The sequence below is a fragment of the Phycodurus eques genome, chromosome 3 (assembly GCF_024500275.1).
Source record: "Phycodurus eques isolate BA_2022a chromosome 3, UOR_Pequ_1.1, whole genome shotgun sequence".
Lineage (NCBI taxonomy): Eukaryota > Metazoa > Chordata > Actinopteri > Syngnathiformes > Syngnathidae > Phycodurus > Phycodurus eques.
Window position 1 is genome coordinate 8,792,501 of NC_084527.1, and position 15,300 is coordinate 8,807,800.

The 15,300-nt window shown below is 38.2% G+C and overlaps 1 protein-coding gene across 3 annotated transcripts in view; it reads left to right on the forward strand.

The window, feature by feature from the left end:
- ipo11 (importin 11) overlaps positions 1–15,300 on the forward strand; it is a 112,335-nt gene that overhangs the window by 34,809 nt on the left and 62,226 nt on the right. For all 3 annotated transcript variants that reach the window (XM_061671921.1, XM_061671922.1, XM_061671923.1), the window contains exons 14-15: positions 2,630–2,677; positions 6,918–7,023. In XM_061671921.1, coding sequence (XP_061527905.1) covers positions 2,630–2,677; positions 6,918–7,023 — 154 coding nt within the window. The remainder of the gene's footprint in view (positions 1–2,629; positions 2,678–6,917; positions 7,024–15,300) is intronic.

Genomic DNA, 15,300 nt, shown 5'->3' on the forward strand with positions numbered 1-15,300 from the left:
AGTCAGTCTGAGAAAAATCACCAAAATTAAAGGGGCCTACACAAGATTATTCTGAGTGATTATCCTGTAGTTTGGGGTGCGTTAAGTCGTAGTGTTTTTTTTTCTCCCTCCCCAATCTGCTCAGAAAACACTTGGGACTGACAATCATAAATGTTAAACCTGTTTAATATTTCCGATCACAAAGTTTATGGTCAACACAAAGTTCAACTGAGTCATTCACCACACTAAAATAAACAAGGAGAAGAGTTTGATACTGCGATGTAGCTATAAGCTAACTGTTAGCCTAGCTTCTTTTTTCTGTTGCTTCTCTTTCTTCTTCGTGTTTTTGTTACTCTTGAGACCCTGTAGCACCATGCTGCTTCTAACAAGTCAGTCTTGGTACTGCGACACATATCGTGTGTGTGTGTGTGTGTGGTGTGCTGTGATGGTCATCTCGACTGCACCACACCTTGACATATGTGAGGTTGTGCACTTTACAAATTAGTTAAGTTATGCAGTAGGTATATAAGTTAAACATCATTTTGTATAGCTTCCTTTATGAGGCAGTTAGGTTCCAATGTCTTCCTTTTCCTAACTTCATAATTGCCAACACGTCTAAGTCTGGGCGATTAATTGAAATTTAATCGTGATTTCGATTTTGGCCTCTCATGATCATAAAAATGTTATAATCGAAGATAAACTAAAAAAAACGTAAACGCAGAACACACCGTTTGTTGCTTAAAGCGTGTGACGCATGCTCTTCTGCCCTCCCTGAGCGTGCTTTAAGCTGTTTATTGACACCCTAGTTGGAATTACTGTAAAACTAAACTAAAACATTACTCACATTGAATATTTAAACACAAGACACACATCATTTTAGAAATCACCAGGTTATGCTATCAATCAATGGAAAACCCTCTTGACGGGCTAGCTAACATTAGCATTAGATCACGGGAGAGATTTACCTTCAAATAACTTATTTACACACAAAAGCCATAGTAACACATTCAAGCAGGCAATATAATAGTACCCACAGGCATATATTATTCCTAATCTGTGAAAAACTAGTTTAATAAAGTTTTATTGCGACTTCGTGTACTTGTTTTTTTAACTTATTGTAATACGCAAGCTCCATGCATGCATCGCACCACACAGCCTCCAAGAGGTCAAGGCAAGTACAGCAGGAACAGGTAGATACAGTACTGGCTTTGTAAACAAAGACACAAACTGACTGTCTGACATGAAATCAGACTAAAATGTTCCTGCTTTAGGTTAATTAGGATTACCAACATAATTATATTTGCTAAATGCCAGAATATTGAGAGGATGTTTTCTTTTTAACAAATATATTTAATAGACAATACAGTCACCCCTGGTGTGCCAATGTTTTTAGCCATGGCTGGATTTATTTTTGTTTTCTATTTTTTAATATATTATTATTTTACTTGTCATTCATTTATTTTCTGGTTGTTCTATTAAGTTATATTGAAAATTGTGTTTTGGTAGTTAAATAAATATAAAGTTTAAAAATTATTGCATAATCGTGTTTACTAATCGTGATTTCAATATTAATCAAAATAATTGTGATAATTACTTTTTCCATAATCGCCCAGCCCTAATGTACACACGTGATCAATTAAAAATTACTTTTAATTTACGTACAGTATATAGCCAACAAGTCTGTCATAGCAATACTGGATCCCATTTATATCCTAATTCATTTGTCACCAGATGTAACTGAGTCCAGTTACTGTGTTCACACCTGTAACAAAGGGGATAATGAGTTTGCATAAGAATGTGTGCGTGAGTACAGTGGACCCCTGCAAATTTGCAGTTTGGCATTCGCTAATGGTCGGACATCCAACGGAAAATTCCATAAAATATTTGTATTGACAGTAACGATTGATTAGCAAATCACAATAGTTAATCATACGCAATCATTATTCCTTGTACTATTCCAAAATAGTAGCCCAACCAATGAAAAATCCAATTTGATTATTATCTATTGAACTGGTAAGAGAGTACGCTGGCAGCATTTTCAGCGCTGGTCAGATTAAAGTCAGAAGTGTTTAATTTTTTTACTCCTTTTGATTCGAATACGAAAAATCTGATTCGGTATTTGTTTTTTCATGGGGATTCACAAGTGAATCTGGATCACTGATTTTGTTCGTATCTCTAGCATCTCTCACAACCTCTTTTTTTGCGGATGAAAAAACATCACCAATTCGCAATTTTATGACAAGGCAAAGCCAAATTTATTCACTGTATTGTAGAGTATCTTTAATTGAAAACGCCAAAATAACATTGTCTGTTCAACCAAACCACAAAAGATAGAAGGTTGTTTTGTTTGTAGATGGAGGTTCCGTCTACACACGCTTGTTCAGCTCTTAACCCCGGCTCACTTCTCCAATTACTGATCTAACAGCAGCCATGTTAGATTTGTGATTGACCGTCAGCGGGGGAGTACGGCTAGGGTAGCAGGACCCATCTCTGCTTTGACCTTCAATAGTTTGACCAAACTAGGACTGAACATGACATAAAACCCAGTGGAATCCGTACAAATAGCAAAACGTATTGTAAAACCCATCTAAAATAATAGCTGGGGTGCACTGTCGGTCTCTCACAAAGGAAAATGTATGTTTTGTTGCAGGCCCAACCAATGTGGAAGATCCTGTTCAGTTGCTAATGAAGGACGCAGGTGAGTCAAACCTCTTCTGTCTTCATCATCACAGTGTTTGTACTTCTGCGGAAGGTCAGCACTGCGGTTTAGGATGATTTAACAGCATCCAAAAGTGAATCAAATTGCCTCCCGGTTGGATGCTTCTCCTAAAGCATTTCCTACTGAGATATCAGTCATCTCCTGGCAGTCTTAATAAAACCACAACTTGATAATGAAGCTGTCCACTGTGGGCACTGCTGCAGATAATTACAATTGTGAGTGCCAGGAAAATGTATGATGAGTAAATCATGATTATTTTAACAGCACTATTAATAGGATCTGACAGTATCCTGACAGTATTTTATATTGGACTAAATATACAGTATCCATAAGCCCTTCAAAATGGCTTAGCCCCTTGTACATGGGGATCCCACAAAATAGCATTATCTAGTATCTTTTATACTTTGCCACAGGAACACAGCATACTGTGTCATATATCGTATGTCAGAAAATTGTTGCCTGGGATGTTTATTTAACTGGAGATATGAGGAGGCAAGTCACTGATGGTGTTGTAGTATATTTGCCTGACTTTGGTGCGGGCAGCGTGGGTTCAGTTCCCACTCAGTGACGGTGTGAATGTGAGTGCGAATGGTGGTCCGTGTCTACACGTGACCTGTGACTGGCTGGCGACCAGTTCAGGATGTGGTCTGCCTTTCGCCCGAAGTCAGCTGGGATAAGCTCCTGCGACCCTGAACAGGATAAGCGCTATTAAGAATAGATGGATATGAGGAGGCATCTATTTGCGAGGAAACCTTTATTACCAGTACATTAACATTTATGTCAAGTGGGTAACTGGGGTTTAAAACAAAATAAAAACAGACTATTACAGAAAAAGTAAAGAAACAGCAAGCTTAGGATCGTTAAAGTCACAGTCTGAATGTAAAGTAAGATCATCTTTCTTACTGCCCAGGCACCTCAGTAGATGCTGTTGGATTAGTTAGCAACAGAATTCAAATGGGTTCAAGTCTGATGCCTATGTGTGAAGGACGGCATCTAAGGCTACGTTCACACTGAAGGCCATGATGCTCAGTTCTGATTTTTTTTTTGTTAAAGCCAATATTTTTATGTGAGCGTTCCAATTACAAAAATAAATGCGAACTGTGCTATGAACGGAATCTGTCCGTGAAGTGACAGCATCAAACACGAGGTGCAGGTGTGTTTACAGAAGAAGTAATTTGGCCCTGACGCATTTGTGGCAAATTCAACGATTTTGTGCTTGAACTGACCAGTCCACAGATATATTTATCTGTTCTAAAACATATTTTTGCCACTGACTGTTTTCTGCTTTTTCGTGTCTGTCTGTGGAACAATTGTGACGGTTTTCACCTTTTCATGACATATAGGTTGAATGAGCGCAACCTTTGCGTTCAGTCTGCAGTCGTTTCGGATACGATTTATGTCCACATACGAAAAAGGCCTGAGTTGGATTTGAAAAAAATCATAATTGTACTGTTGACATTGACATGAAAAATTCAAACATGTCAGATTGGGCAAAAAAATCAGAACTGACCTAGTGTGAACGTAGCCTAAGGAATCAATCACTCTTGAACATAGCAAACGACATGGTGAACTTTCATGTTGCAAAAGCAGTGTTTTCATCGAATATTTGGAAACTTTGGACCTAGAGGGACTGTATGTGATTCCAAGCTGCAAATATTTTGGTTGGCCTCACCTGATCAACTCAACATGAGAAAAGACTATGAGAGAGCAGGAGGGGGTGTGGCGTTAATCTTACTCTTAGATATGGACCGGACAAGCCATGCAGTTTTACAGCTTATTTTATTACGTTACATTGTTAACATATAAGGTGTTAATTTTTGTTGGGTGACTGTGTTTACATACAGTACATGTTGAAATAGGAAAGATGTTTACAAGATGAAGCACTTACTTTCTAATCTGTACAAAAAAAAATATATATATATTTCTGTGGAAATTGATGGAATTTAATGCTCTGGGGAAAAAAAGTAAATATAAAGAAAATCCCAGAAAGGAAGAAAAAACTAAAAGCAAAACTTGTTTTGAAATTCGCTATTTGCTTTTTCTACTGTATAAGCAAAGGGGAACAAATAAAGTATAAACGGAAATCATATTTCCAGCTCCAATTTATTTATTTTTTTCCCCTATCAGCTACTGCAAATCCTGTTATATACAAATTTCGTTTTTTTTACCTCTATTTTATGTTGGTGCCACTATAGAACAGTGACATTGAAAAAGTTGCAAAAAGGCTAGCTTTAACAGGCAGTGTGAAAGGGGCCATATTTTTTTTAACTGAAAAGACAGATACTTATAAACATGTCAACATGAAAAGACCCAAAAATTTACTTCCCACCAAAGAGTTAGATGTCAATTTACTGCATCTTTAATCTTTTTAATTGCTTAGAAGTTAGTTGACCAAAGCCGAATACGCCATTAGCAGTTTCCGACTTTCCTGACCGTTCCCTTTACCTGTACGGAATACTCAACCACTGGCAGTGTTTGATTGATAGCAGTCCAAGCTGATGCTTCAGCACCTTCAGCCCATCTGTCTTGTCTGTCTCTTTGTGCTTGCGCATCTGGTAGTCAGGATGAATGAGAGCAAATGTGACCAAGAGTTATGGAGCTGCTCAAGCTCCTTTTTTAGAGGCATGTGGAAAAAATGCCACAGTCCTGCTGCCATCCACTTTCGAGGACATTATCCTGGCGTCTTGCTCCAACAATAGCAGAGGCCCTGCAGTCACCTACTTCACTGCACTGCACTACTATTCTATATGCTTAATGTACTGCTTGATTTCACAAGGCGTGAGTGGGATTCCCAGAAAAAAAAGTTGGCGAACCTTTAAAGAACAGAATGAAAACATATGGTTTACTTTATAGCTTTTTAATCTTTTACAGTATTTTGAAGTTCGGCAACTTTTATTTTTCTGGGAATCTCACATACCGTGATCTAATGCTTTTTTTCAGCCTGTGCGATTAAAAATTTCATCTTGTCGCATTAGCGTGAGTGCATGTTTGAAAGTCGGCTTTTTTTTCACTGCACTCTTTTCCTCCTGCACGAGAGGGAGAAAGAGAGAGCAAGCAAGCGCTCTGACGCAGTCTCAATCATTGTTAGTTAAAAGCAGCCCGCTGCAATATGATTGGCTGATTTTTACATGGGAAGAGGGTTATGAGCCCTCAATAAATAAAACAAAATAAAAGTAAGTTTTTTGTATTTATTTGACGTTTTGTCTGCTACTGCTTGTTGCGGCCAAACTTCTTGTTCACAGTAAATTATTTTGCAAATATCCTGTCTCGGTCTCTGTTAATATTTACTTCATACGAAACTATGATATGCCATGGTCATGCTGTTCCTCCTCAAAAAATAGTGCCACCAAATCATTTGCAGGTGTGACTGACCCACTGCTGCACCGATGCTACTAGTGCAAAAGTTAGTAGTGTAGAGCTGTGTGTCTTTCAAGAGGGTTTGCTCTCACAGGACAGGATGGGTTCATTGTGCCCCCAAGTGGGCTCACGGCCGCTGGACTTACAGTTTGGTGGCGGGAACTTGCAACATTTCTGTTTTGCAGTTTTCAGTTTGGGTGTTTTTTATGTTTGCAGCATTTTTGTTTTGTGGTTCATAAGTTTTTGCTTCTGCTTTTCTGTGATTAAAACGTAAAATGCAGCATTTGTTGCATTTGTTTTATGTTTTTATGTTTGCATCATTCCTGTGTTTGGAGCTTTTGGCAGTTTGCAGTGCGTTTGCCCCTGTTGGCCACCGTACTTTAACCCATAAAGGCTGTATTGTGCCGTAACATGTTGAACCAAATAATGTCCAAGTATTAAGTGACAGGAAGCATATCTTGCCATTCCATTAATGATTTTCCTATTTCTTATTGCTGTTTTCTCTGGGTTGGTTTACTGCTATACTATTTTCAGATTCTGTGTTGGTTCCATGTTGGTGCTCTTGCCAGCAGTGTACTACTGCCAAATTGCCTTGATTTAGTTTCGTGTTGACATTGCTTGCCTTTAGCAGTTGAAGGGCAGCTACTTCAACTCATTTGAATACTGGAATTGCTGTTCTGTTGCACCTGAGAGCTTATTTTTTAGTCAAATAAATCTACATGCAGTACATTAAATCTCATACTTAATTACAGAATGCGATAAAATATGAGTTTTTTTCTGGCTAGTTTCCTTTAGGATGGGTGCATTTAGAAAGTGCATTTGTTGACTTTGCTTTTATGGCTTTTTCTGTGATTATCTGCAGTGTACAATGCAGTCGGACTGGCTGCCTTCGAGTTGTTTGACAACGTGGACTTTGACCAGTGGTTCAAGAATCAGCTTCTCGGGGAGCTGCAAGTCAGCCATCACAGGTGACGTTGCGTTTCTGTTTTAAATGGAAATCCATATGTACTCAACATGCATTGATACACATTGATTGCAAGTTTGATTGCAATTTAGCCAAGAAAATTATCCCAAGATGACACATTTTAATAGAATGTAATCGCAGTACAATTTGGGGTTCCACCAACATTTTTAAGTGAAATTTGCCTCAAAAAGTCAAACAAAACCTTCAGTTCAAAGCATCATCGTGTGTGGGCTCAATGAGCATCAAATGGATTAACTTCACAAAGATATTTTTCTTTTTCTTTGATTGTTTTGTTTTGGTTTTAATGGCAGAGAGGAAAAGGGTGATGACAATCATAGAACCAGAAATGTCAAAAACCTGAGATACAAACTGGTCAATATACATAATAGGAGTTAAATATTACAACATTTTTAATTTCAGCAGTGCCTACAAGACACCGTTAGTTAAAAGTATACAAACACCATCTTGTTCCCTCTTTTTTTAGTTTATTTTACTTTTATTTAGTTGTATCATGCAGTTCTCTTTACACTTGTATGACAGTTAGGATTATTAAAATGTTAATTACATAATTTCCTGTACAGTTAATGGTTTTATGACGGCGACAGTTTGAGCCTGCAACAAAATATTCACTTTATTTCCTACAAGAACCTGCGTCATGCAACAGATTATGTTCGACTTTGGAGGTGCCCTTGAAACGTTTGTCAGCGAATGTGGTATTTTGTGACACTGATACACATAAGAAGTAGTTTGGTTTTGCTTCCATGTTATTATGAATTGACATTTAACTAGAAATATTGTGTTTTTCAGACATCAACAATGCTCATGATATTTCATATTTAACATTCGTATCAAATTAGCTCCAGGTAATTGCCTATTGACCTCTGTTACGCTATTTATTCGAATAATCGGCATATTCAATATATGCCAAATGCCTCATTAGTATCCAGCCGATATCTGGCCGCTGCATTGACAACTGCTGCCTGTGTCCACTCATTTGCTCCCAGAGTAGTGACACAGAAGTACAAGCAGGGATCTCATCACACTCTCATATCGTCTGCAGACTCAGGGAGTGAGCCGATAGATGAGCGCATTTAAAAAGTGATGAGAAACTGGGAGAGTGGCTGGTGTGAGTGATATGAAGAACAAAGGAGCGCCCTGCAGGCACAAATGCCAGGGCAATCACAGCACCAAGCCGGCAGCACTCCAAAGATCAGCCACTCAGGCGGCTGCACACGTCAGTGAGCTGGCGGTCTGATGTCATAGTGACACTGCTGCTCAGGTGCTTCAGTCTATTTACTTTATTTTGCCAACATGGTTGCTGAATCCAAGGATTCAGTATTTGTTAACTCTGCTATTGTGTTCTTCATGAAAATATTCAATAGTCTTTTTCATTAGTTCGGATATTGACAGTAAGGTTTTTTTTTTTTGACAAATATTTACAGATATGTGTCACCATAGTTCATTTTGGTCTTACAGGTATGTCATAAAGTTATGCATCTATCTGGCCAAAAGTTTTTGTTGTATGGTTGGTGAAAGTAGAAATTAAATTCAGTTCTAAATTGTATCAGGAGCCAGTGCATTGAAGCTAGCACTGGGAAAAATATGATCTCTTTTCCTAGTTCTAGTCAGTGCTCAGGCAGCAGCATTTGGATCAGGAGAATCTTTACAGACTTGCTGTGGAGGGCTATTTTAGTTACTCGTCAAGAAATGTCATCTTTATCCTTATCCATTTAAGGCATATGTATAGTATTTGTTAATTCTACTATTTTGCTGCTCACTAAAATGTCCAATGGTCATTTTCATCAGCTCAGATATATCTTTTGTTTTATCTTTTAAGAAACATTCATGTTTTATCTTTTAAGAAACATTCATGTGTCATAGAAGTTCATTTCGGTCTTACAGAAATGTGATGAATGCTTACGGTTACGACTATCTATCTGGCCAAAGTTGTATTTTTTCCAATTTTTTTGTTGAAGTGATGGTGAAACTTATTGTACTTCTGACACAACAGGGAATATACAAACACAAATAATTATAAATATAATCAGTGCTTTGTAGGTGAGAAGACTTTAAATAAACCTTTTATTGCTCAGAAACTGTTTTTTTATGTCTTTATTTCAAAAGTATTCTCTGTCAGTTGACTGTCTATTGTACTAGAGCGGCGTCAACAAATGGAGAGAAATTCCTTTTGTGTTCTTGACATACTTGGCAAATAAAGATGATTCTGAAATTCAATTCTAAGGGAGTGCATTGAAGCAAGTACCAGAGAAATATGATCTCTTTTCCTAGTTCTAGTCAGTACTTAGCAGCAATTTAGATTAGAGGGAAGGTCTTTAGAGACTTGATGGGAAGGACTATTTTAGTCTCTCTTTGTGTCACAAAATATAGTCTTCATCCTTGTCCATTAAAGGTATATCCACAGTAGTAATAGTAACACACCACAAGTTTGTTTTAGTCAAAATAGATGTAGTCATTGACCTAGTGTGCTGTATCAGGAAAAGACATGTTTCTGTCAGGTTGTACATGTTTCTAGAGTTGTTTGAAGAGACTTTGCTACGCAAATGTAGTTTAGTCATGAATGTTAAAGTGTGGCCTTTTTTCATCTCCTTTGCTGGGTTATTAGTCATATTCCCTCTGTAGAAATTAGTGGCTTGTGTTTGCGGTCTCTCAAAGCACGCACAGACTGGCATGCATATTTCCCAGTGGTGTGCCATGCTCTGGTGAATGTACATGCTCTGACATATGAGTGGAAAAAACACGCTGGTGGGAGCACCATCCTCAGTCACTGTGCTTGGCAAAAACTCACATAGAATTGTCTGTTCTGTTGTATGAAGATGTAAAGAAGCCACTGTTGACTTCAGCATTAGATTAATATACACGGTGTCAAACAACTTTGAAACAGTGATTTCAATGAGAAATGTCTATAGAAAATCTGGTCAAAAATCTTCAGAATAGAGCAAAACAGTATGACGTCATTATTTCTCAAAATATCTCCTTAACCCTTTGGTTTTGTCTGTTAATCTGAGAACAAGTTTCAGTTAAGAATATCCACCAATAAGGTCATATGGCCTGAAATTCTGAGGGGTTGTCGTTCTCCAAGTCTACGTGTCAAAATTACTGTGACATTTCACACGATGTTACTTGTCCTAAAGACTTGACTTAAATAGCACAAATGGAGTAATAATAATGAGAATAGCAGTGTAGGCAGTAAAATAGGGCATTTACTTTAGTAATATTTTTTTTTTGTTTTAATTTGTTATGGAGTATTGGAGTATATATCCATATGTTATGGAGTAGTTTGTAGTGCTAATTCCACGTTTTTTTTTTTTTGTTTTTTTTTAAATTCCACAAATATGGCGGCCACTTGTCACATTGCTAGATACAGTGGTACCTCTCTGAAGTCAAGTGCCCCAAAAGTGGTATACCAGTTTTTTTTTGTTTTGCTTTTTCTTTGTCTTTCTGTGTTCTTTAGTAATGCCACCACAAAGGGTACCATTGGGCGTATGAGGGTAAGTGTACGCCCTGAAACCAGAGGGTTGCTGGTTCCTATCCACCCCACCCCCCCGCTTCCATGTCGTCGTTATGTTCCTGGGCAAGAGACTGAACCCACATTGCCTATGAATGTATGAATGTAGTAGTTGGATTTTTGATGGTGGTTGGAGGGGCCGTAGGCATAAAATGGTAACCACGCTTCCGTCAGACTGCCCCTGAGCAGCTGTGACTGCACAAGTACCTTGCCACCACCTGGGTGTGTGTGTGTGTGTGTGTGTGTGGACTGATTGAATGATGCATGCATTTGTTAAGCATCTTTGAATGCCCTGAAAAGTGCTGTATAGGTGGTATGAATTATTATTAATTTCTCCAATTGTGTCATGCAACAGAATATAGACAATCAAGCATCCCGACTCTGCAACAAGGAAAGATTTGGTATAAAAGTGGTTTCACCAGACGGAAAGAAATATTTTAATATTAAGTCTTCGTTTGGCCATTTTACAAGGCTCCCGGGTCCGGCAACCTTCAGAAACGCTCAGCAAAGATCACCTTATATACGGAAGTGTTTCTTCTTCTTCGGTTTTGTGAGATCACATGAGATTGCGAGATTGGTGACGGAAAATAATCTTTGTGTGGTGTTCTGTGTTGAGATTATCATAGTATACCACGCACAATATGACCCAAACTGTTAAATACCTGATTCATTTGTTTATTTATTTATTTGTTATCTTTATGAGTGGGGTCCGTCACAGATAAAAATAATCTTTTAAGATTAGAAAAATACTTGTTACAGCAGGGCTTAGTTTGCCCTTTGGGGGTTATTCTGAAGCCCTTTTTCAGGCAACAAACAGAACACAGCTACACTTGACTGTTTAGAATAAAATGTGTCAAAAACCTGAGTTCGGCGGTCTATCCATCCATCCATTGTCCGTACCGCTTATCCTCACTAAGGTTGCGGACATGCTGGCGCCTATCTCAACTGACTCTGGGCGAGAGGGTGGGGTACACCCTGAACTGATTGCCAGCCAATCGCAGTTCAGTGATCTAACATTTAGCAAATTTGGAACAAAATGTATTGTCAGCATGAAAAAGATTGATTCAAAGAATTGCGAACGGCGCTCTATAAAAAAGTTTGACAACACATTATGCCCATGCCTGCCCACAAAACCTTCAGGATGCAGCGGAAAAACCCCATCTGCTATGGGTCTTGCGAAACCTGTGGGCCACTGTGCCCCAAACAGATGTCTGCTTGGACCAGCAGTCTTACAACGATGTGGCCAAATGCACTGATGGAGTCCAGGTGCATCACACGACATTGGACCCTCGTAATCCACAAAATATTCAATGTCCTTGGTCTGGTCTTCTAATTGTCCTTGTTATCAATGACATTGCTATTAATAAAATCATGGTGATTGATGATTGTATGTTTTTTTTTTTTTAAACGTTTGTCAGATCAAAGTAGTAGCAAAAGAGGAATGTCTCTAACACAGTTATTCTGTAAAATGGGCTCAGCAGAGTTGTATCAGAAGATACGGCAATGTGCTGCTTGTTACCCAGAATTGCCAACAGCGGGTATTGCCTCAACTGTGTGAGCTTTCACACAGCCACATGGCATCCTGCAATCAGATAATTAGATGATGTTGGCGTGACCCTCTGTTGTGACGTATAAAACCAAACTATAGCGGGGGCCTCAGTATTTGCAGACTGTGTCTACAGTCTAAGTTTATTTGTCAGAGGTATATTTGTGTAGAGGCAAGGTAATTTAATCCTTATTGGACTGTCATGCTCTCTGGTGTCTGCATCCAAAAATAGTGAAACATTTGATGTTTACCTATGAGCTTGCAGATTTAGTGAGCTGATGAGTTTTGTGTCAGTTCACCTTTATGTTAAATGAAGCGTAATTAGCAGTGCCTTTGAGGAGATAGAAATTGGTGATGGCCGACCATGTTTGACACCTCTAATAAAAGAAAGTCAACTTGCACACAGAATGAAAATATGACTAATGCACATCTTTCATCTGTGCCTTAAATACCCTTCATGATGCTATCGATTAGCCAAGAAAGAGCTTTTGTCTCCTCCAGACGGTGTTGGGCATTGGCTCCTTTGTCATGCTCAGCCAGCATACATACAATGCTGTGAAAGATTGACATTTTTACTTTGCCTTTTGTGGCCTGACCCTGTGGTCTCTCGTTCTTAAATACTTATGTACTATCCTTATATGCAGTATTTCAAACGTCATTTTATTTTGAGTATGTGACGCTGTCGATGTTGCTTGCCTCATACTCGTAGCAAAACGGAGCTCGGGGAAACAAAATATCTATGTATTGCTGCAAGTTGTTCAAGCCAAGTTTGAAATGTTTCCATCTGAATATATAATATTTAATGATATAACTAAACTGTTCTAGTACATAATTCAATACCACTGCCAGTTGAATAAACCTAATCTAGTGGTAAAATGTCATATATAAAACCATCTCCTCTGCTTAAAGTCTTTATTTGATAGTCTCGTCCATGTTACTGTTTATACTGTATTGTAGAGAATTTTGCATAATAAAACCTCCAACACCTGATATTGTTTAAAAGCCTTTCACCACATCTGATCTAAAAAAAAAAAAAAATCAGATAACCGAATAATTGGTTCAATTCAGGAATGCCCAAGTATCAATATCTTTGTACAATCTTAGCTGAGTGTTACTCATCGGGAACATTGATGCTGTTATTGTATTAATTATAATTATCTCTACAGAAGTTAAATATGGTGGGCTTACTCTGCTGTAACCAATCAAATGGTGCTGTGACTGGAGTGTTGTCACAGTCACATTGTCCTGTGCTAAATTAATCTCTTTAATTCCCCCATTGAGCAAAACCGGGTGGCAAATTTTGGCCGCTTTGTTTATACCTGGGCGCACTGGTTAGTAGATGAGCTTCTGCATCTGTACTGTGCGCAATTACGTTTGCACCCATTTTTTTCACGTGCAAACCTATAGTAGATCACCCGCGACATGCCAACAAACAGTGCGAACACAATGTATCACTCGTTATGTGGGATCTTTGTAAATCAGACCCTTATTTTTGCCTGCTTCTATTTTTTAAGGTTTGTCAGCAGTACATGAAAGATGTCCTGTTTGTTTGTTTTCTTGAAGAATACAAAACTAATCATATTTTATTTGTCTGTGATATCACTTACATAATACTTAATCTGCTCAAGCAGAGCTGTTGTTTCCAACCTGATAAATCACAATGATTGTAGGACTATTCCCAACGCCTTTTTTCTCTGGCACCGCTCTACCTACTTGGTCATGTTGGAACCGCACACCATATGCCTCCGCCACAATAGACAGTTGTAGAAAATCAAAATGCAGTGCAAGACTGTTTGAGTCTAAACCTGCTGAAATTAGATGTTCATCTATTCTCTTCACTTGATCAATTGCCTAATTGCCACCTTGTTTGCAAGATGATGAGTCAACTCCATTAAGGCTCACTGGTAGCTGTAAAAGAAATGTGTTTATCTTAGAATTTCAAATGACTGCCAAGTGTTTTTGTTAACACAGCGGTATTGAAAATAAAACTCCTCTCTTCACAAAAGTTGGTCAACACTGGCTACAGACAGATGCCAAGCAAATGAGTATCAGAGCAAAAACAGTAGCGAATAATCCAGTTAGAGCAGTCAACATTAACAGATGCAACACCAGTGCTCACTCATCCATATGGCTACTGGTGTTCATCTGTGATTATCATGACACTAAATAATTTAAATTTAAAAAAATTCTAACGTCCAAATTTCACAAGCTTTTAGTTGTTGGAATTGGACTAGAGGTTCCACTCTAACGTCCAACACACACTGGTTTGTATTTTAAGTCCAGAGTGATGCTGTTGTTTAGAATCTTCTGTCTCTTTGTTACCCTTACTCCTTGGCATTTTTTTTTTTTTTTAATTAATTTTGAACAATTCAATTCATTCAACCCCCCTACAAAAAAACTGTAGCCCTCTTATCGCTTCCTTCCTTGAACTGTCGAGCCACACAGTTCTATCAAGGCAACCCCTTAGATTCAGTAGCAGTATCTGATATAGACAAGGACCGGTGCTAAAGGGACATTTCATTTCATATCACACTCCCCAGCCCTCATGATTTTATTTAAAAAAAAATATATTTTTAAATCGAAGCTCCTTTTTTAAACCACTTTATGCTGTTTAGTGTTAGTCAGCTTTTCTGCCCTTTTCTTGGAAGCATAATTTAAAAACTTACTCCATCCATTTATCTTTTTTCGTATGCTGGTCAGGGCATTGACTGCAGACTACATCCTGGTTGCCATTCAATCACAGTCGTTTGAGTGATTGAAGAGTGGGAGTTGGTCCCATGCCAGTTTCATGAACCACTCCACTACCAAATGACTCCAAAACTAACACATTGGCATTAGAAATGTGTTTACACTAGCTGTGAATAGAATATGAATATTAAGTTGAACTTGTTAGTCAATGTGTGTTTGGGGAATACCATGTTATCGTCATAAAATACTGTCACAGAGACTTCAAATGTAACAGGATGTGCCAATTTGGATGATTTTGAATTAGCTAGTGTCTGTTTCTATGTTGACAGTGCATGAATATGCTAAACTGAACCCAAGTGGGTTGTGACAGAACTGGGATTGGAATGGCCTTACAGTGGATATAAAAAGTCTACACACCGCTGTTCAAATGCTAGGTTTTTGTGATAGGAAAAAATAAGAGCAATATACATTTTTTCAAAACTTTTTCCACCCTTAATGTGACTTTTATCACAGTATTTTGA